This window comes from Cynoglossus semilaevis, chromosome 8, assembly GCF_000523025.1.
Source record: "Cynoglossus semilaevis isolate Cse_v1.0 chromosome 8, Cse_v1.0, whole genome shotgun sequence".
Classification (NCBI taxonomy): Eukaryota; Metazoa; Chordata; class Actinopteri; order Pleuronectiformes; family Cynoglossidae; genus Cynoglossus; species Cynoglossus semilaevis.
In genome coordinates this window covers 11,729,782-11,752,065 of record NC_024314.1, presented here as the reverse complement: position 1 = coordinate 11,752,065, position 22,284 = coordinate 11,729,782, and the positions used below count along the sequence as shown (strand labels likewise).

The 22,284-nt window shown below is 41.5% G+C and overlaps 2 protein-coding genes across 2 annotated transcripts in view; both read right to left on the bottom strand.

The window, feature by feature from the left end:
- cacna1g (calcium channel, voltage-dependent, T type, alpha 1G subunit) overlaps positions 1 to 2,467 on the bottom strand; it is a 193,960-nt gene extending 191,493 nt beyond the window's left edge. Inside the window, exon 1 of the mRNA XM_025057946.1 lies at positions 1,712 to 2,467. The gene's annotated coding sequence lies outside the window, so the exon portion shown is untranslated. The remainder of the gene's footprint in view (positions 1 to 1,711) is intronic.
- Positions 2,468 to 2,580: 113 nt separating this feature from the next.
- The window catches only part of spata20 (spermatogenesis associated 20), a 31,030-nt gene continuing 11,326 nt past the window's right edge, over positions 2,581 to 22,284 (bottom strand). Inside the window, exons 13-16 of the mRNA XM_008314783.2 lie at positions 19,532 to 19,740; positions 16,163 to 16,362; positions 14,325 to 14,405; positions 2,581 to 3,990 (exon numbers count right to left, since the gene is read on the bottom strand). Of these exons, the coding sequence (XP_008313005.1) occupies positions 3,799 to 3,990; positions 14,325 to 14,405; positions 16,163 to 16,362; positions 19,532 to 19,740 (682 nt within the window). The 3' untranslated portion in view covers positions 2,581 to 3,798. The remainder of the gene's footprint in view (positions 3,991 to 14,324; positions 14,406 to 16,162; positions 16,363 to 19,531; positions 19,741 to 22,284) is intronic.

The following is a 22,284-nucleotide window of genomic DNA, read 5'->3' as shown; positions in this document are numbered from 1 at the left end:
GGTAAGGCGGTGTGTATGTGTGAGAGTGTGTATGTTGGGTGGAGAGACAGATGGAGGCGAGGGAGTTTGTCTCCCAGGATTCCTGCTCCAGGCTGTGGAAGCGAAACAGCGGGAGGAGGAGGAAGTGGTGGTCGGGGGGGCGGAGGGGGGGCGCAGCCACAGGAGAAAACGTGACACCTCCATCCAGAAGGAACAGCAACTTAACATCTCCATGTTTTCACTGCTGTACTACAACACCACTGTCCTCAGCTGTGTCTCACTGCTCTGTCGTAAAAATCAATAAAAACCTCAACATCAATACAACAAAAATGTCCTTCTGGGTTTCCGTATCACACAATCACTAACACTTTCCAATGTCAGGTATGATGCTTTAAAACTACTTGTTTACTACAACAAGTGGATTTAGATACCAGCACAAAAACAGTTTTAAATAAAATTAGTACCTAACCCTTTGTTACATTTTAGTATATAATAAAAATAACAGCTGGTAAAATAATTACTATTGTTATTATTTTTATGCTATTAAGCATCATACCAATTCCCTCAGATTTCCTTCTGTAACAGAACAATCCTGAAAAATTCTTTGGCGGAAGCTGCCAGATGTTGAGCCAAGACCTCGCTGGACCCCTGCTGGTCTCTACCAGAGGAAACGCTGAAAGACTTTTTAATCACAATATTTCCTTTCACATTTTTAGCCTTGACCTTTGCAAAGTTTCTGTAAGAAGTCAGACTAAATTTCAAGCTCTAGTCTCTACATTGGGTTTTGCCTATAATTTGAATTTTCTGGCTGACTGTAACAAAGCAGCTAGTCAGAACATCTTTCAGAAAAATTATGATATTATTAATCTATGAAGTTTATGAGTAAGTTATACATACATTAACAAATAAATAATAACAATAAAACATATAAGTATTCATATTATCATTGTTATGTTAACTTTAAGCTAGTATCTATCTTTTTTTCTATATATGTAGTGGCGGCTGATGAAAAATGTTCTATGTCTGGCTGTGCAGTATTGAGTGCGGTGTGGGACAGCAATTATTAATGCTAGCATTAAAAAGTTGAGGGATTTTTAAACATAAAAAGAAAAAGCATGCGTGTTTTGCATTTGAAACTGAACATGTAAACAAATTACTTAATCATATTCACACATTTTTACACACAAGGCTGTTGACTGTTACACTAGTGTTCTGCAGGTGGAAAGCCGAACACGTGAAACGGTGCGCTACTTTACATATCCATTCCGTCACCGAGGGACTCGGCTCGGGCGACAAGCCTTAAACCATCAGTTTCGACGACGCTGATTGGATACATTTCTGGCGCTATGAGCATAACCCGTGTTAGCAACAGCTCATTAAGTAGCTGTGATGCTACATTGACGGCGGCCCAGAAGCTCCGAAGAAGTTAGGAGCGAGATGAGTCGAAAGCAATTTTCCACAAAAATATGATTTATATTTTACATATAATACTTCGTGGTGTATTTTGAACACAGTCACACTCAAAATAAGTCATTAAACATGTTTTTCAAAAGAAATTCCAAGATATCAGGAGACATTCGAACACCCTCAATGGGCCAGCCGCCGCTGCAACTAACCTACTGCAACTACAACTCAAAAGCCGTAAATAAACCACATTAAAACTATTAATTCGAGGACGAACACAATCATAACCAATTTAATTTCAGACCCTGAAAAATTAAACGGGACTCACCACTTCCTGAACTTTGTCGGTTGTTTTGGTTCAATTGTTCCACCTTTGAAAAGTAGCGCCGCTCCTTGACGCGGTGGTCCCACCATGACTTCAAAAGAGTTCCTCACAGAGCTCAGGTTGGTCTTCAAGAGGTCTGGAACCTTCAGTCTTGATTCCATCTTTTAAAATAAGTCAAATATTTACTAAAAAGTTCTCCGACGTCGCCTCAGCGATGAGCTGCCGTTTCTTTACGAGGTCATACGTCATCAGAACCACCTGTGCGTCCCCAAACTAACTTGGCGACACCGACCTGTCTGACTCCTGATTGGCTGGTGGTGTGACATCATAATGTATGCCTGGGAATGAGTGGAAATCGACTTCCGATTAATTAGATCCGCGTTAGCTGTGTTGATTGTTTGAGTTATTTGCTTTGTTACCATTGATTTTTATTATATTTTAGTTTTAACCAATCAGCGTCCTTGAACTTGGTATCCTTCTTAAACATTAAAATTCTGACCAAGAGTCTCTGGACTGCAGAGTCCTGACGGAGCTGCCAAGATTTCACTGGACTCATTCCAGTCTCTTCCAGAAGAAACTCTGAAGAATTTTTTATTTCATTTCGAACTTTTTTTTGGCCTTGACCTTTGCTGAGTCTTCAAAATTCTTTATAAAGTCAGAGTAAAGATTTTAAATCATTCTTTGCTGACTGTTTTTTCATATTTTTGAATTTTCTGAATAATAAAGGACTTGAGTCAGGATATAAAAAAAACTATACAACAAATCTAATAGAAGCCAACTATTGCTGAGAAACCTGTTTAACAGAGAAATAAATATAGGGAAAACAGCAGGAGGCAGCGTAAAAAAGAAATAACTACAGTATTATTCAGGGGTTGTTCACTGCATATTTGTGAGCACTGCTCTGATATATTTTATACATAAATTGCACAAAGAACAGCAAAGGATAACAGATCAGGACGAGAACATATGTGAAAGTCCTTTTCTGTGAGGATGTTGGAACATGTTCCTTAAATTTTAACATCTACAGACACAAAAAACATACAAAGATAAACCCATACAGAACCAAGACATGCAGGCAAGTGCTGTCACATCCATGTGACACAAATGTGGAAAAATAAACACTGGGAACAGGAGAGAATAAGGATAAAACTGAAAAAAAAAAAATACTGCAGGTGGAGATTATCCAAAAGGTCACTGATGTGTCTGTGTGGTGTGTTGTAAGTTACTTTGAAGCTAACAGTCTAAATGCTAAAAAGCTGCCACTGCTGTTTGTATGAGTTATCTTATATAAATTTCCTTAACCAAATATAATATTTAATTATCTTACAGTCTGCTAATATGCAGCAATGCTAAGACATTAATGCGCTCAAGCTGGGGTCTTAAGTATGATCTTATCGCCATTTCAAAATATTGCATTTTAGTTTTTATCATGACTATCACAGTCTTTGTGGTTTTGGTGGGACCCTGAGACTATGAGATCTAACATTAAGATGCAACGTACGTACTTTTATTCTGCCTGTAACTTTTGCAAGAAGACTAAGACACTGGTGAAAAGTTCAATATCAAGAGAAGCATTGATGTTTTCAATTCTTGTGCTATAATGTTTCTGTTATAAGATGAGACTTCAAGGTTCTGTGTTGAGCACTGTTTTTTGTTTTGTTTCTATTTTTCTACTAGGTTATTTATGTTTGGCTGAGCCTCTGTTCTAGAGATGTAGAATGATGATGGTAGAAATCCCCCACCACTCTATCCATGTTACACCGGTCACACTGGGCATTTTCAGAACTGTATAACTGGTTTATCAACAATTTTTTATAGATTTGAGATTTCAGAAATACTTGAATAAAGAAAGTACATTTGTTTTTTTTTCAAGGTGAAACCTAAAGTCTAAAGACTTACTCACATCACTGTGAAGGTTAAAGTTGCCATTGAGGTAATGTTTAGCTCATGCTGCTCATGAAGACCAGGCTGGCGTTGAAGAGTGTAGCTCTAGTCACATCCTGGTGTCTCTGCTCCTCCTGTGGAGCTTAGATTTAAGCTCTCTAATTACTACAAAGTCTAATTTTTCCACCTGTGAAGTCCTTTAACAGTCATTCCCTCTGAGTGTCCGTGATCCCTTCCAGCAGGATCCGACGAAGTTCCTCGGGGTCAGTGATGGGAAGGGAGCAAGTGAAGTCCTGGCAAACATAGGCTGTGGCGACACCACCCTGTTGTTTCATGGAGGTGAGGGCGGGAAGAAACTGGGACAGGAAGCTGTCATCACTGTTGATCAGCATCAAGACCTGACCAGGAGGAAACCATATGGGAAAACAGAGGTGAAGTCGACAAAGATTATTTCTGCACATGTTGAAGTTTAACGACGTTTATCAGAGAACTGTGACCAAGTTGAAGTACACCTGTGTGACGGCTGTGAAGAACGTTCTTTACTTAAACACGAGTTTCAGAAAAAGATTCAATTCATTTGTGAGAGTCAGACTTCAATGTTTCTCATTCAAATCAAGGATAGACCAATGAGAAGAAGCCCGACGTCCAGCGTCTGACTTCTGAACTTTCTTAAAATGAACTAACCTGGAGGCCCGAGAACCCAGAAAGACAAGCCACCGGGCAGTCCCTCTCACCTCAAGACAGACCAACTAAAACTTTAAATCCACAAAGGTATTGACAGGAGTAGTGTGAAGAGTGTCAGAGTGGGCTTCAGATGGGCCATCGTGTCTGTCCCTGAGGAGTCCTCCTGTCTCAAACATCATTTCCTTCTGGCCCCCGCCCCCCACCTTTGCCTCAGAACAGAGTGAAATGTGACAATGTAAACTGGAAGTCTAGACAGAGCGACAAAAGGAGGGGGAGGAGGAGAAACGTCAGGTGATTTGTGTCAGCCCAGATGAAGCTCCGTTGGAGGAGAAGTCATTTGTACGTCAGACAGTTTGTGATTGATTGAAGGGACATAAGAATTCATGATGTTCCAGGATCAGACCTGAGATTAGACATTAGAAATGTAGGTTCTGGTCCATTCATCAAGGACAGACAGAACAAACCACCTGATGGTTCCTGACAAGATCAATCCTCATGACTGACATGATGTCGTTGAGCTGCAGAGGAGCTGGACAAAAGTCTGAATCAGAACAAAGACATTTAGAGGAGTGGGTTAAAGTTAACATAGGAAAACGGTGAAAGTGATCAGGTGTTTATGAAAAATTGAGCTAGTGTTCCTGCAGGACCTTCTGCTCCATCATCTGTAAATTGTCTGAAGAAAGAAGGATTAATATCATAGAGCTGCTCTCTGTCTCGTCTTACTGCAACAAGATCAGTTTGCATGTTCTACGCAGTCCCAGAACCCAGGGCCCCCTAAAGAATTATGGAAAGTTCCAGTGAAGCTCCTCTAGGTACAGTCCTTACTCTTACTTTTCAAAGCTCCAATGATTCAACACAGCTATGTGTATGGCATGTTAAAAGTGCCACCCTAGGTGGTGCTGCAGTGATACTGCTGCGTCTGGTCTGATTCTCTTTAATGCAGTGATGCTGAAACACCTGTTAGACACAGAGTCTGCATTTAACACCACCATGCAGAAGCCAGGAGACCACAGTGTCCAGCAGAGGTTTTTTGCAGACACAGGCAGAGGGAAAAAGGAGACTGGTGTTATGAATGTGACGGAATGTGGTCAGAATGGTGTGACTGTTGCCATGGAGACAGGAGAAGGAGGACTTCCCCCGCCAAGCTGAACCTTTGCCTGTTGTCTCAACTCTTCTTTCTGCCTGTCAGCCAGTCTGAGTCCAGATCACATCCAGCAACACAGCCTGGACTTAAAGGTCACACTGTGGGGAGTCTGTGTCACAACATGACTGTCGACACACATCCCAGCATACATACATACAGCAGTGTGTGAGGGTCTGTGTGAACTCCTGTAATAGTGATGGATGAAGACAGGCGGGCAGACAGAGTGGGGTTTGGTGTACATAAACATACACAAACAAGTGGACGTTTTCAGTAAATGTGAGGAGACACTGTGTCTCTGCTGTCTGTGTGTGTGTGTGTGTGTGTGTGTGAGTGAGTGTGTGTGTGAGTGAGTGATCTTAATGTTGACATGATAGCGTCGTCACTTTGATCCTTTTGTTGCACAGGCACAATGGCATTACAGTCAGTGAGTGGAAGTTAACTTGACTGAACTGTGAGTAGTTTAAATGATGACGTATGATTGGATACAAATGTGATGAATCTCGACTGCTTTGGCAGAAAATATCAGGAGTTGGGAATAACTAAGGTTTGAAGATTTCTTCAAATTTCAGGGTTCTTTAGATCACTTCAACCTTAAAAAATATTATTATTTTTCTTCCATAGTTGAGTGTCTACAGAATCATTGTTCAGAGAGTGACGCTGGCACAGAGGGATTAAAACTTAGTGAACTACAGCACCTTGGGAGAGCATTTCAGAGACTGACTTTTCCTACTTTCATGTGGGACGACCAGGAAGTTGGTTTGTTTTCTTGGTAGTAGTAGAAAAAGAAATGAAACCTTGAGACAGATTCATTGAAAGAGGGTTAAAGCCGTGAATAAAAAGGGTTGTTTCAATGTTCTACAAAGTTCTGTCTTTGTGAAGGTGTGTGTGAAGCCACCACAGACACACACAAGAGCGCTGTCACATGAAAAACACACCAACACAGAACCTCCCACCCGTTAGAAGAACCTCCACTGACAGCTCCCTCCTCCACAGCCCAGCTCAGACACTTTAAAGAACACACTGTACCTGTGCTGACAGTCACACAAAAACAAACACACATTTCTGATGCTACTGTTTTTTCTCCAACCTGGTTTTCTAAAGCAGTCGCAGCAAACTCTCACGCCTTAGAGCGCGACCTCTGTCAGCCCAGTGGGGTCATGAGCAGCGTGACAGCCACCCACCCACACAACACACACACTACTGTCACACCTGAGGAAGAGTGATGATGGTGGCTGTGAATACAGTGGTGTGCAGCCAGGCATGGGGAGATTGACTTCCTCCATCCCTCAGCCCTCTCACTCTGATGTCGTGCCTCATAAACAGTAACACACACAGAGACTGAGAAAACAGGGACCTGCTCCATCATCATGAGAACCTGGCACGTAGACCCTCTCGCCTCCAGACACAAACAGACTTTCACACTTGGACGCTTAAACGGGCAGCGGAGCAGCAGAAGCCACAAGTGCTGCTCAGGGAAGTGAGCTGTAAAATAAAAAGTAGGAGAGAAAAACTGGGACAGGTTTTTTTTTTTGTACTTGAACAAAACACTGAGGCTTTTTAATGGTGGCCACAAGTCTGAAGAAAAAGAAGCCTCTTTCTGTACTAGTACTGTATTGTAGTATTAAAGGAAAATACTCACAGGGGACTTTTGGGTGATCACTCAGATCACCACTGTCCTGCCAGGACCGGGATTTAAACCAGCGACTTTCTAATTACAAGCAACTGCTTTTCAAATGCTGAGCCACAGGAGGCCTAAAACATCTAAAGCAAAGACCACTCACTACACTGTGTTCAATACTCCTGTTCAGATTTACGTGTGACCAAAAAGCTCCACCAACCACACTTGAACCTGAGTGAGATCCAAGAAAGCTGTTCTGTTGTGACGACCATCCGTCCGTCCACGCTGTTGAACATCAGCTCTCAGCTGCTGACAGTCTCTACAGAAGCCTCTTCAACAAATCACCGGTGTCTGCAGTGACAACGTGGAAAGCCTCAGTGCCAGAGGAAATTTAACAGCACCTTGTCTTCGGCCCGGCTCCAGCTCAGACGACACACTAAATCAGCTCGTGTTGTCTTTGGGATGAAAGGGAATTCTTGTGAGGTTTAGTCATAAAAGCAGCGCCAAGTTGTAAAGATCGAATCTGACGATGAGTGTTAGCGAAGATATATGACTGACGAAAAACATCACAAGTAAATATAGCGCCAAGTACAGAGCCACTGAAGAACGTGGAAATTATTAGGTTAACCAATCACTGGTGACAAACAGGAAGCTGAGATTTGACTAGTGATTAGCTACAGGTTTTTTTATTGAGAGGTTTCTTCATGGGAGAACTCAGCTGAAGAGAGTGTTAGACACTGAGGCAGTGGGTGAGACAGAACTGTTCCCAGCATCCTCATGTCAGGCATCACCCACCGCCTGACCTACAAGACACTGTGCTGCTCTGACTCATTCTCTTGCATTTCTACTTTATCTGCAGCTTTTTAAAGGTCAACGTCTGGGATGATAACTTTAGCAACAATTTGGTGTTTTAAGTTTAAAGGTCAACGTCTGGGATGATAACGTTGGCAACAATTTGGTGTTTTAAGCTTGTTTTTTCTTATTTTTGACAATTTTTTGGTATATTTGATATATTTAGTTATGTTATGGCTTGTTTTTTTGCATTTTTGCTTTTTTTTGTGGCCATTTTGCAGAACATTTCTAATAAATTCTCTTTTAACAATGATTTCGGTTCAGGTTTGTAACTTCTCTTCAACATTTTAGTCAAGCCAGCTCTGATCATTTGAGCTAACTCCCAGATATAGAAGCTAGCTTCAGATATTCAAGTGCTTAATTTAGGCCTTGGACGGGTTTATAATACTATTTATTTTGTATACTGGTCCTGATTGCAGGTATTGTTTCGTAGCATTAGCTGATATTTGCAAATAATGAACAAATACAAGTGTTGAACATTTTTAAGGTTTTTCTTATTAATGAGAAAGAGTGCATGTGTTCTGGAATACTCTGGTCACTTGGCTGGAATGCGTGTACTGCCTGTGCAGTACTGCATGTGCGAGAGACACCGAGTCCAGACTCCAGGAGAAGTGTTTCATTAGCTCCCAGTCACACGGCAGATTTAAAATCAAAAAAAAAAATTGGCTTATTTTTCCAGTCCATTCCAAGGAACTGAAACACCTCCAGCAGGTCTTGTGTCGAGTGTGAACATGGAACAGGAAGTCATCTGAGGTCATGTCACAGGTTCACAGATGGAGCGCAGTCTCATTACAGCAGATGGATATTTCAAAAGACATGGGATCTCCTTATGGGCAACTGATCCAGGATTTGTATATTTCTCAAACCTTGAAAACACTGGAAACCATGGAAACGTTTTAAGGACTGTTTAGAAATGATTCAAAAAAGAACTGTAGAAATGATAGAAAATACTGTGGTATCTCAATAGACCAACTGTATAATATCACACTGTGATGTCCAAATACTGATTCACTGAAAATTATTTTGGAACTTTTTTCTAAAAGTGTGCAATGAGATATTAACATCTATCAAATCTGAAGCCTGACCTGTATAAAAGTCACGTCGTTCACCTTCCAGTTCCATATAAAGCCTGGAGAAACTCTTCCTACTGAACTTAATGTGGATCATTGTCCCCCCACCTCCCAATCCTTGATCATATCAGAGGAGAACATTCATAGCCTGTAAAGATAAGAGAGTGGAGCAGACACGTGGCCGTGTCTGACTCTCTCTCTCTGTGTGTGTTTGTGTGTGTGTGTGTGTGTGTGTGTAGTACTTGTGCACACTGAGGCCTCTAATCTGCTCAGCATGAGGTTTTATTTACGGAGCAGAGATGTGGATCGCTGTGGAGCGTCAAGCAGACATGATACAGCCCAAAGGGGGAAGATTCTATCTCCAACAACAGAAACAACACTGGAGCTGTCCACTCTGTACTGCTCACAGCTTAATGTACAGTCACTTCACCCCACAGCTCAATAGGTGAAGTGGCACGTGGGGGAGTCTGACGGAGGGAAAACATCGTTAGGGGCAGAATAGGCTGGATGAATGTGGGAAAAGGTTTAAAAGAATTGATCTGAACATCTAGTCACTGGATAACACTTCTTCCCACCTGGGATTCTTCTTCCACAACTGTCATTCAACTCTCAGGTTCTGCCGTCTGACTGACACACACACACTCGTGCTCAGGCTTTGATGAAAGCACAGATGGATTTAAATGGAGAAGAAAATACTTAGGAGATGTAAGAAAATGGAGCACACAGAAGTGTGAGGGATCAAAGGTCACGGAGACCGACTGCAAACAGTCCAAGCTCTAATCCCCTTCTCAACCGTGTTGATACCGAGACTAGTTAGTCTCTGACTGAGCAACTATGTCTTCAACACGGCAAGCTCTTCTCCAACGTCCCCACAGACTTGTTAGAGATTCCCAGCCCACTCCCAGAACAGATGCCCACCATGAAAAAACCAACTCAACATTCCTCTTTAAATCGGTGTTCCTCCTCTTGTATCTATACCCATGTTCCATTTCAGCACCACGTCTGCTGTCTAGGGAAAGGTGAAGATGTAGAGATGAAAGGAAATGAACAGTTTTCACCAGGAATTCCTGGAATCCTGTAAAGTCTTTCAAATCCCCCCAGGGAAACCTTTTCTGCCTGTTTTACTAACCCGTGTTCACAGTCTGATCACTGATATTTGCCATTGTAAGCTTCCTACTTCACTTTAAAACAGTAACAAGAGAAGATCCTTGGATGGTTGCTATGGGACAGATGCATTGTGGGATGGAGATTTACTGCACTTGTAAATCCTTATTAAACGCATAAAAACACAGGAATCCTCGGTTTGAACTCTTCTTGTTTGCTACTGCCAACGTGCTTTGTTGCTCTATTCTAAGAACAACCTTGAGACGCTGTAATAATACCTGTGAATCATCTTTTATGCTGAAATGTTTCCCTCTGTTTCTGTGAAAATCTATAAAAAAAAAACCTCAAAAACCCTGAGCTGATGTCAGAATGGAGTAAATAATGTTGTTTTTATTGATGAATTTACTTTTAGTTGTTGTATTTTAATTTATCATTAGAAAAACTACAAGAATTGGACATTCAGTACAAGTACACAGGTATACAGTATAGCATACTGTAAACTTTGGTCAGCTGACCCCACTGTGCTTTAATTATGCACAATTAAACGTGTTAAAAAAACCTAACCAGCCTTTTTCATTTCTTTTTAAACATTTTTTTAAATAGGAGCCGAATTATGACAGATGATCATCAGAAACACCTGCAGAAGACCAGGAGCAGAGAGGTGAGGTTGACAAATCTATGGAGATGCTGTGTGTGTGTGTGTGTGTGCTATGCAGTATGTGTGTGTGTGTGTGTCTGTTGGGATTAGTCCAACCTAATCCAGCACAATTACAGCAAAACACCACTGACCCAGGAAAACAGGGAAGGAGGAACTGCATTTAAATTAGACACTCACTCTGCTCACAGACACCTAATGTTCCCTAACACACACACACACACTGATACACACACACACTGATACACACACATTGTTTATGTGTTCTGTGGTAACTCCCCAGTTATATGCATCAATGCATTCCCTGATAGTTTTACCAAAATCAACATCTAAAAAAGGCATTAATTTGTACAATTTATCACAGAAAAATAGTATAAAAAGTATAAAAAATGCAAAGACAATCAGTCTCTACTTTGACATCGACATGTATTAACAAAAAAAAGAAAACATCCATCCATCCATTTTCATCCATTTATACGTTATTCGTTGCTGGGAAGAAAGAAAACAATCGAACTCAAAATGATTCATAACAGGCAAAAAAATGTGCAGCAAATGAATTAAAGAAGGCAGAAACTCTGTGCCAGGGAATACCCCCCCCCCCCACCAACTCTCCTGCTGTACTGGAACCACTTTAAAAGATTTAATGGAATAGGAGATTCATTTAGTCTTTTTTTTAGTGGTAATCCTAATGGTAAGATAACCCCAGAGCAGCAGGACTAAGTGGGAGGGATTAATTAGAATTAATTGAATTATACTGTTAGAGAATGGCAATCAGATAAAGTATGAAATGAAAATGAAATTGACTCAGGAGGAAGAGACACACAGAGAGGGGGGAGGGGTGACAGAGAGAGGGGGAGAGTAAAATTAATTTTTATAATTGCTCTGAAGAGAAAATAATTTATATTATTTGTACTCCTAGTTTTAAAGGGTTTCATTTTACAATACACCCGCTGACATCTGCTGATTCAGTAAAAATGTAAGAAATATGTCACAGTCTCTTGTGATCATTCCCTCCAAATTATCCAAAGGTGTGAATGTTGGTGTGAATGAGTTTTTCATTTTCATTCATGGCCCTGGGATGGTTGACTGGTTGACTGTACCTTCTCCTCACCTGAACACTGCTGCGATTGACTGCATTCTCACCCCCTCACTGCCCCAGTGATGGAGTGATGGAGAAGGGTGGAGGGCATTAATTATCATACATATCAATTATGCGTGTGATTTAATAACATTGCTTGTGTCTAATGATGGTTCATATTATGCTTCAGTTAGATTACATTTGATTGGCAAGACTTTAGTTTGAAATGTGATGTTTTCTAGGTACAATCTGTTACTTAGATAGAATAGAATAGAATAGAATGGGACAGTGCAGAGAACCACAATTCTGTTTCAACTAATAAAGATCAGGAGAAATGTAAAATCTAAACTGGAGCTGATACTGATGGAGAACTGAGTTACTGTATATATAATGAGAGACGATAGAAAATGCAGCAATGACATCACTGTTAATGATGTAAAAGCCCTAATGCATCACAGTGGGCATAAATCTGTTACAGCTAATGGTGAGACTCCTGATGTTCTTGTTTTCATGGCACAGATTCATCAATTCACCTGACAACAGCGGACTCCCATCATTAGGAACCGGGAGTTTTGTATTTTGCTGGATCAACACATCTGAGACAGCGGTGTCTGCCAGCTGCTCTCGCTCCATCACATCTGGACGGACAGGCGGCTACTTCTCATCTGCTCTCTCGCTCTGCAGCTCAGTGGGAGCTAATTAGGAAATGGTCCAGATAGACACCTTGTCCAGATAGACACCTTGTCCAGATAGACGCCTTCTTTATACACCGTTCCACCCACTATCACACACATTGTACAGTGAATACAGGAGCACGTTTCTGGTCAACATTAAAACTCGTCCTACTTTGCAGACATCTTCCTTCACTCTTCCAAGACTTCAGTCTTCCTCTCATCTCCTCACTGTGCCAGGTCTTTTCAAACTTCATTTCTCCAGTGTCCTCACCTCTATCATCACCGTGCTCATTACTAGACACAGGCCGCTGCCCCCGGTTAGAATGAGTTCTTATTACTTTGACTCTAATGTATAAATTAGCAATTTGGCCGCATGCTAATTAGGCCAGAAGTGGATCAAAATATTTGAAGGTGATAACCGTGGAACAAAAAACATATACAAATATGTGAGAAAAAAGAAAACATCAGACCTGTACTAGTACTCAGTACTTAGTGGTATTCAGTATTAAGTAGACATCTACAGAGGAATCCCTCGTGAGTACTTCAGAAGTTACTAAGCCCAGTGATGGTTCCTGGCTGGATATGACGCTGCATAATGTACAATGTTCTTAATAAAACATCTGTCCTGATAAAATCTCTACTGATCTTCGCTGGTCATAAAAAACTCCAGGTTCTACTTCAGCCTCTGCAGCAGAACTCATCTATATTTCAACAGGGCACTGATGAGAACTCCGTGGTCTCATCCCAGTCAGAATACAGAAGGTCCACTTTACTGTGGACACAAACCTCCTCCTGGTCTCTCAATGTCTCGGGGACAAAAAGGCCCAGAGTAGAAAACAAAAGGAAAAATATGTAACTGCAGTCCATTTAATTCTTTTCTCAGAAGAAACACACCCAAGTTTAACTTTGCAAACTTTGCAAACTTTTTTTGGATAAGCAACAAAAGGTGAGCCACAACTGAGGACGTGGCAGCTAACCCACTGATTTACTTTGAGCCTGGGGACAGTTTCCTGTTGAGTTCTCAGGGTTTCATGTTAAATTGGTGATGACACTTTGGTCAGTCACTGCTCCATCAACGTTCTCTTTGTTTAACAGAACTCTGTCTCCTGACTCCCTGTCCTTCAGGTCCTCACAGAGTGGATCTAGCTGATACTGACGAGGCTGATCAACTTAAATATCAGTGCAGTTCCTCAGTAACAGTTGGTAGGACGGTTGGTTCATCCTTTTTTTGCACTCTACAATGCTGATGCTGTTTTTCATTCAAATAAAGAGTGTGTTGACCTGTGTACTGAAGCTCCATCCCTGAGAAACAGTGAATTTGATGAACTGTAGGAAATTAAACTGGAAGGTAGAAGAAAAAGAGGAAGAAGCCGGAGAGGATTTATAGACACGGTGAAAATGAACTGCAATGTCTCACAGTTATTCACATGTGGTGTCTAATGAAGTTTGTCACAGGAGAGAGAATGAGGGAAGGAAAGGGTTAATCATTCAGACTTCACCTAAAACCCAAGACCATGAAACCACAAACATACATGAAACTTCAGTGCCTTTAACGCTGACTCATTCTGACAGCTGTCCACTTCTGAGCTGCCAGTCTGTCAGGACTACAAAGAAACACACACACACACTGCAGAGCCAGTAGGCAGTGAGGTGTTAGACTGGAGTTTTAAAGTCAAAGAGAAAAAATGAGGTACCAATGGTACCGATGCTCCACTACATCAGTCACATCAGTGCTGGAACTCTACATCGTTGCTTTGGGGCCCGTGACACATTTGTTCTGGTGACAAACTTGTCAAAATGATGAATCACTCTTTCGGACAAACGTATGTGTGCACACACGTGCAGATACTTGCCTTATACGGTATGAAGAGTGAATTAACTGCTGATAGGAGGCTCTTGGTGTCTGCGGCGTCCCTGTGGCCACAGATCACGATCTAAAACAAATAAGATGAGAAGAAAAGGAGAATAAAGGTGGATGAAGATACTTAACAAGATGAACGTAAGAGGAGACATAAAGGAGCAGATGTGGAGAGGAGTCGATACAGTTCAACAATAATAATAATAAGGGAGGCAGGTGTTCTCCCCGGCACTGGGGCACCTCCCCTGACCCCTGGAGCTCGTTACCCCCTTGTCCCATCGCCAGTCTCGTCCTCCGCAGGTCACACATGACAGGCAGACAGACATAACTATTTCCCACCCTGACGTCTGTCTCCAAGCCGCCTCTGCTCTACTTCAACAAAGTTTTTCCTGGGGTGACTAACATACTTTGAGGCCAATGTCTGTGCTTTGGAGAATTAAAAATGTGAATATTCCAGTCCAGATTATGTAAGTGAAGCTAAAAGGGGCCATTAAGAGCGTGGCTGCTGAAAAACAAGTGGGGAAGAAAAGAGTCTGAGAGTCAATTTGCTCAGGGATTAAGAGCGTTATGTGCTCGGAGAGTGTCCTCCCACGGCCTGATCTACTTTACTTACTTTTATTACTTATCTACTGTACTTGAAGTCTTTGGCCTGGTGTCTAACGGTGTCTGCATCAATTTCAATACAAAAAATGGTAACCTTATCTGAACATTTGTTTGCCCTTCCATAGATGCCCTTTATTTTTTGCTTATAATAGCTACTTGCTAACCATATTTTATTTAAATAGTATTTTATTTAATTTTACTCTTTTTTAAATGATTAATATTTATATTTTTGTAAATTTGATCGAATTTTAATCATGCTTTAGTAATTATTCTGCTTCTTATATTATCTTATTTTGCTACCTGTTAGTTACTAACTGTTAGGCTAACTCATTCCTATGTCCTTGATGTAGTTGTTAGGCCATTTCCATCCACCCATCATCCTCCACTTATCCCGGGTGTAACAGTGGGAGCAGGGACGCCCAGACTTCCCTCTCTCCAGACCCTTCCTCCAGTTCTTCTGGGGGGATCCTGAGGCGTTCCCAGGCCAGCCGAGCGACATGTCCTGGGTCTCCTCCCAGTGGCGCACGACCCGAGCACCTCCCGAGGGTATACAATGTTGTTAGGCTATCTAGGATTTCTAAATTAATCATTTGAATACTGTATGCCTCAATAAAACATGTCTCATACATCTTCTGGCTAATGTTATATTATTATAATTCAGAACCATCAGGACTTTGCAGAAAAAGCTTGAGAAAAATAGCAGTATCAAAATATAAAACTGATTGAAATATGTACTGTAAAAACCAGAGAGACAAAACAAATCATCAACATGCAGCCCAGTGATTTTTAGCCGTGTTCATGGAGGAGCTGAGTCGGCACAGTCAGTGTGGGCACGTTCTTTGTTTCACCAGCTTCTTCCTCAGCCTTTGTTGAGCTGCTGCTGTGTATTGTTTTTTTTCTTCTTTTGGTTCACGTCTTGTTGGTAAACATATTGTTCTTCCACAGTTTGTCAGAGAAGCAGAAACGCTGGCTCTCAGTGGGCGGACAAGGAAATTACTTTCAGCTAACGGTCAGGTAAACACGCCCACTGATTCCCTCCAGGGCCCTGCTTTAAAAGTCAGTGCTTAACTGTGATGGTGGCTGGATGTTACAGTGGAGCACACATTCAAGTGCCTCTGTTTGATATTTTTATACCTTACACTGCTGATGCTCCCTCAGTACTGCTGTGTTGTACTGTTATAATGAACCCATCACAGATGCACATAAGGATCATTTAACGCTGGTGTTTACCTGCTTCAGGGTGTAGTGCTGAGCCATCAGAGAGCGAACCATTTCAGGCAGGGCGATGGGAATCTTGGTGAGGCGCTCAGAGAAAGCTGTTAGCAGTTTCTGGGACTTCTGAAGCCACTCCTGTCTCCCAGTGTAGTGAGAGAGACGCTGTAGATTGGAGGCCGACACAGAGTTAGCGCTGGGCTCTGCTCCATCCTGATCTGGAAGAGGAGGACAAAGGGAGATTCTATGAACCGGGGGATGTTTGTAAGTTGATCACACACACAGGTCAAGCAGACTTAGAGTGGCCAAGGACATAAGACCTGTAGTAAAATCCATTTAAGCTGTACAGTACTAGCCAAAAGGTGAAGCTTCTCGTGCTGTGACTTGTATGTAATGACCATGTGGTTCTTCCAACTCCTGTTGGTCAAAGTAAAGTCCATGTGACCAGATTTTGATACAAATATAAAATATAAAAATAATACAAAATATTACTTTACAGTAAAAAGACACCAGACACAGTTACCACAAAGCAAAGTGTGTTCTCCAAGAGTGAAAAATGACAAGTTAAACCTCCAGATATCCCAGTGTGTACTTGGCTTATTGGATATTTGGAGGAAGTGACAGCCCCACTGCTGGATGATGAAGCTCCAAACATCAGCACCTTCAATATAGTTCCCATCAAAAAAATAAATAAAATAAAACACCATGTAGTTTTACAATATATCACAGTCACACACTTGACACAACAGTTTTATGGTTTCATTCCAGTCAGGAACACAGTGTTCAAAGACACTGAATCACACTCCACTTTACATCTGCTGCAAACTGCACACAGTGATAACCATCTGAGTCCACACTACAAAGAGTAGTGGAGATAGAAATGTTAGCACAGTGATAAATACATGGTTCATGTGGAGGAGGAGGGCTCCGTGCTGTAGAACATCTGTTCTCTCTGGAGACACCAGTAATGGATCAAAATAAAAATCTGCTACAAGAACACGACGACCATAAGAGCTAACAGTTCAACATACACACTCTGGTCTGCTGGAGCCACTCATCCAGACCAAACTAAGGCTTCTGACGTGTGGGATGACGTGATGAGATAGGACTAGAGGGCGACCTCATGACTCAGACCTGTTTGGTGATTGGTCCTTATCTCTTATCAGTGTCCAGTGAGAGCCTGGAGGTGATCTTCTCATGACCTACGACCTTGTTACAAATCGCCTGCTCAATATTACTCTGACCACTCCAACTGAATGTGCGCGTGTATATGTTACTTGTTTTTCTACACTTGTATGGATAAACAAATGAAGGCTCATCTTAGGACACTTGATCCTTTTATCAGGATGGGGGAGGTCGGTGTGAAATTTTCTTATAACATTAAAAAGTGAATGAGAAAAAATGTGCAAAATGTGAAACTAAAAGTGTGTGTATATATATATATTTATATTTATATTTATATTTATATATATATATATCGCTCCTACAGTAAACACACAGGGGTGTAAGTGTTGTAGAGAGTGACACCATGGAGGGGTAATTCATCTTGCAGTGACAGGTCCTCGTCGCTGAGACGGTAACACGCTCTCCAACGGCTGTAGCGTCACTAATGGGCTTCCAGCCTGCACAGCAGAGCAGCCATAATGGCACAGTCAATCCTCCATGATGAGAAACCTCTTACACATCAGCTCCAATAAACACACTGACGCAGGTGTGATGGCCAGGGAGGCATTCCCAAACACACACACCCATCATCTCTGATCTGTCAACGGTTCTTAACAAGAATAACTATTAGCTTTTTTCACTGTCACCCTCTCCCACCTGAGGGAACCTTGTTCCAGGCTCTCACGCACACTCTGAGTAGAATTCTAAACTTAGTTTGGAAAAGTAGAGTTTTTACACCTGAAACATGAAACTGATTTACATCAAACAAAGTAACAATTGCTGGATTCTACAGTCATTTTACAACATCTAATCACTGTTCATATGAATGTGCATGGAAATGACCACAGAATGATAAAAACTAACACTGAAAAAAAAAACACTGATCAATCAAATAGTTAAAGTGTAAACCAATCCTACAACTACTATGTCGGTCACTGACAGCTACTGCAGCTACAGTGCAGATACTGATACACTCTACAAACTCGTCACTCCCTAAAGCGTTGCTGCAGGCAGAACTCTGTCTCAGTCGCAGCAAGATTTCAGTATTTTGTTTAATTTGCTGGAAAACAACGGGAATTGAACTCCTGTGGGAAATAAGAGCAGCAGGAAAGACTGACATTACCATACAGAGCAGTCTGTACTGTTACATCCTGAGGGCAGACCTCAGCTCAAAGACCGGAGGTGGAGTTGATCGCCATTGCTACAATCTGTCAGGACGGAGACGAGCCAACGAAGAATCATTTGACAGGTGTGGTGATCTAAGCAGCCAGAGATTCAGACTTTGATTTATTTTTTTAACACGGTGTGAGGAGGTGAATGAGGGCTGTGAGGAGCTGGAGTCAATAAACCTCGCTTCACCTCCATCATCCATCCATCCCACCTCGCCCTCTTTTCATCCAGCTGTTTGACTGTTACCAGAGTGGGGGCGACTTCACAGCAGGAGTTTGCATCTTGTTAAGCCCCAGATCAATCAGTGAGATGAAGGAAAAGAATACCCAGTGGTGGCAGTGGTGAGGCAGACAGATGACTGGATGGATGAATTACTGAACACAACAACATCCATTAACACTCTTGATGGTGGGGTGGACTGCAGCCGTTCACTGCTGATTCTCTTGTTTCCTACAAATCAATGAGTGTCCAGTGACAGAGGTGAGCAGATATTAGCCCACTGTCTGTCATCACTCATCTGTCTGAGTGCTGACCATGCAGCTCCAACACTGGGCTCAATTCTCCAGCACTTTGCATTGATAACTATCCTACTCTGTAGTGCAGTCCTCTGAGCTTTGAACAGTAACATTACTGCCACCTGTAGGATAACATGTCACAAGCATGTATCCGTGAGGCTGCACTTTAACAACATTTTTTCAATAATTTATTCATCATCTTGCAGTTTCAGGTAACTCTATGCAATGTTGCTACTGCTAAGAACTGTCACTGAATTCAAAGTTTACTCAGGATGAGAGTGGAAACCTCCATCAGAAAATGCTCTGTTCTATATTTGTTCTCTGGCACTTTCCCTCTCTCATTATGTTCCACTGATTGTGTCTGTCACAAAAATGGCCAAGAAGCCAAATGTTGTATTTTGGCATTAGGTTGAGTGATGTAGAAATAATGTGTGTCGTTTCATTTCCTTGATGACTGATCTCATTGGTTTTACAGGAACATTTAGAAGGAGACTTGTGATGAGATGACAAATGAGAGTGTTACTTCATTATCCCTCACCCTCTTTCAGCTGCAGCAGCACTGTGCTGTCACTGGGGTCGCTGCAGAAGTAACCCCCGCCCTGATGGTCCCAGAACAGCTCGTCCTGATGGAGCTGCAACTCCTCGGCCCACTGGAGCCAGGCCGTCTGCAGCGTGGCCTCGTACAGGTCCAACAGGCCGCGGATGACGAACGCATAGTCGTCCAGGAAGCCAGAGATTGTTGGCGAGCTGAGGAGGAGATCATTTAAAAAAAAAGATAGAAAGGAAGAAATTTGTGAAAAAAAAAGCTTGAATGAAGTTCCAGATAATTGTGAATCAGTTTAGGCGTTTTCTGAGCATCTAGTACAAGCTAATGAGGCCTGAAACGGAAAAAAATTCAAGCTGTTTCCTACAAATCCCAGAAGAATTGATTTTATGGTGAGACTGCAAAGAACCACGTCTCCCTTTAACAATTTTCTCAGTGTGAAATAGCTTATCTGTCCAAGAGCCGACTCCAAACCATGAATCTACTTTTCATTCATTTCTTTTACAAAATCCTTCTTTTTAGAATGTAGTGCAGTTGTGCCTGTTCACACTGGGAAAAGAGGGGGTAAAAGTTCAAGTCGGAAGGTTAAAGCCTAATATGTAGTGACAGTTAAATTCAGCAGAGGGCACTTTTAGAAAAACAAACAGATTAAAATTAAATTAATTCAATCCAAATATTAATGCAGATATTTATCCAGGGAGCTGACAGGAATTGTTCTGGGAAACATCTACATCACTTCCACTTTCACAGACCACTTCAGAGGAACAACAATAATAATGCACTTTGGCTTTACTGCAGCCCTGGAAGCAGCTGCTGTGGTGTGTAATTGCATTGAATATCACTGAAGTAAAACACGCTACTTCAGTCATGATAAAACTCCACTGTTGTCCATATTTCACCATGATCCCACAGTACTTTCCACTTTCTACAGTGGCACCTCGACATGGGTGAGTGCCAGGGACAGATGGTGACAGGAAGTCACATAGCACTGTACCGGGGGAGTGGGGTTGGAGGGGGCACTGCTGCTGGTGAAGAGGGTGAAAGAGGAGAAAGCTTTGGAGGTGAAGTGTACGGAAAGTTCATGAGGAGGTGAGGAGTCGTATCTGGAATTATCTGGCCCAGACAAACTGGGCTGGAAGAGTCATTAGATGAAAGCAGACGCCAAAGCAGGAACAGTGTTGAGAACTGACATTAATCTGTAAATCCACAGTCGGTTCTCTCACAACAGCCTTCAGATTTTCATAACATGGATCTTGGTCAACTCTAAAGCTGACAATATATGAAATACAAGTGTCTGAGAAAAAAGTTCTAACAAGAAAAAAAACATGTCACCAAAGCTGAGACGCTGTACTTAATTCTAGGAGTTATTAATTAATGTTATTTAATTCTATTAATAATGACGTAATAGCGGGTTAGGACATTGTATAATCTTTAAACCCACGACGTCGATGTAATAAATCATCACATATCACTTCTCATATCAATGTTTAATTGACTTTCATACAAGTCCACTCTGCAGCCAATGAAATTGCCCCCTGGTGGTTGGCTCATGCTCTAATTGCTGGGCTTCAATTCTCTATTCAATTTCATTTTTATATTTTCATCCAGAGAAAACTCTTGGTTTCTAAGCTTGATATCATCTGGTTTCAGCCTAAAGGACTTGCAGAGTCACTTCACCATAACACAAAACAAAAACAAAAAACCCAGAACTCTGCTGCAGAAACTCCACAGCCTCTTCATTCACACCTTTAATGGTGTGGGTTAAATGAGCTGATTTCCCCTTAGAGCTGAGATAAAGCCTCCACCATTACTGCACTTGTGGACACTTCTACAATAATAGCACCATTATAGTGTCAGTACAACAGATACTTCACTTCTCCATTAATAAGCCCTCAGAGATACAGCCCTATTGGCTTGATATGACTTCCATTACCACAGGAAGCACCATCACTTGTACTACTGCACAGACCTTTAGGATGAAAAATATTACAATAGAAGTGACTGTGCTGCACCACGTACACACAGTAGTACTACACAGGTCTGTACTCTGCACAGAAAAGTCTTTCTTTGGTGGCCCAGCTTCAGATTATCATACTAGATCAGGCTTGTCCACACTTTTTCAGATTGGGAGCTACTTTTCAAATGACCGGGGTAAAGTGATCTACCTACATTGAAAACTATAAATATATATTTTATGTTTTCTGTTCTGTTCATTTGAATGTGATAGTGTAATATTTATGGCAGGCAGTCAAAATACGGGTCTGGTAATATTCAGTGTTTCTCACTGTGATAGAGAAGGACATTCTAGCGTGTGTCTGCCAGGAGAACTCATGACCTCCTGAACCCTAGAACGTGGTGTAATTCAAAACACATTAAAAAAAACAAAACTGAAAAAAAAAAAACCCACCCTGGAACTCCACTTCCTCTTCTCTTTAGTGCTGATTATAGCTTATCCCCTGTGACAGTTAGAAAAACATTGGGCCTTTCACTTGTTGGTAACCTTTAAATAACATAAATAGGCCCAGGTCTGAAAACCACAGGCACAGAAGGAAAGTTTGAAACACAAATATTTGGCTTTAATATTATGTTTTTTTTTAAATATACGTTGGCAGTAACACAGAAAAGCGAATATTTATTTTTCTTGTTTCTTTTTTAATGGATGTTTCCAGAGGATAATTATATTTTTGGTTTAAAAGGAAAATTTGGATTTCACCTAAGACAAGATCAAGTAAATGTTTGTGTAAAGA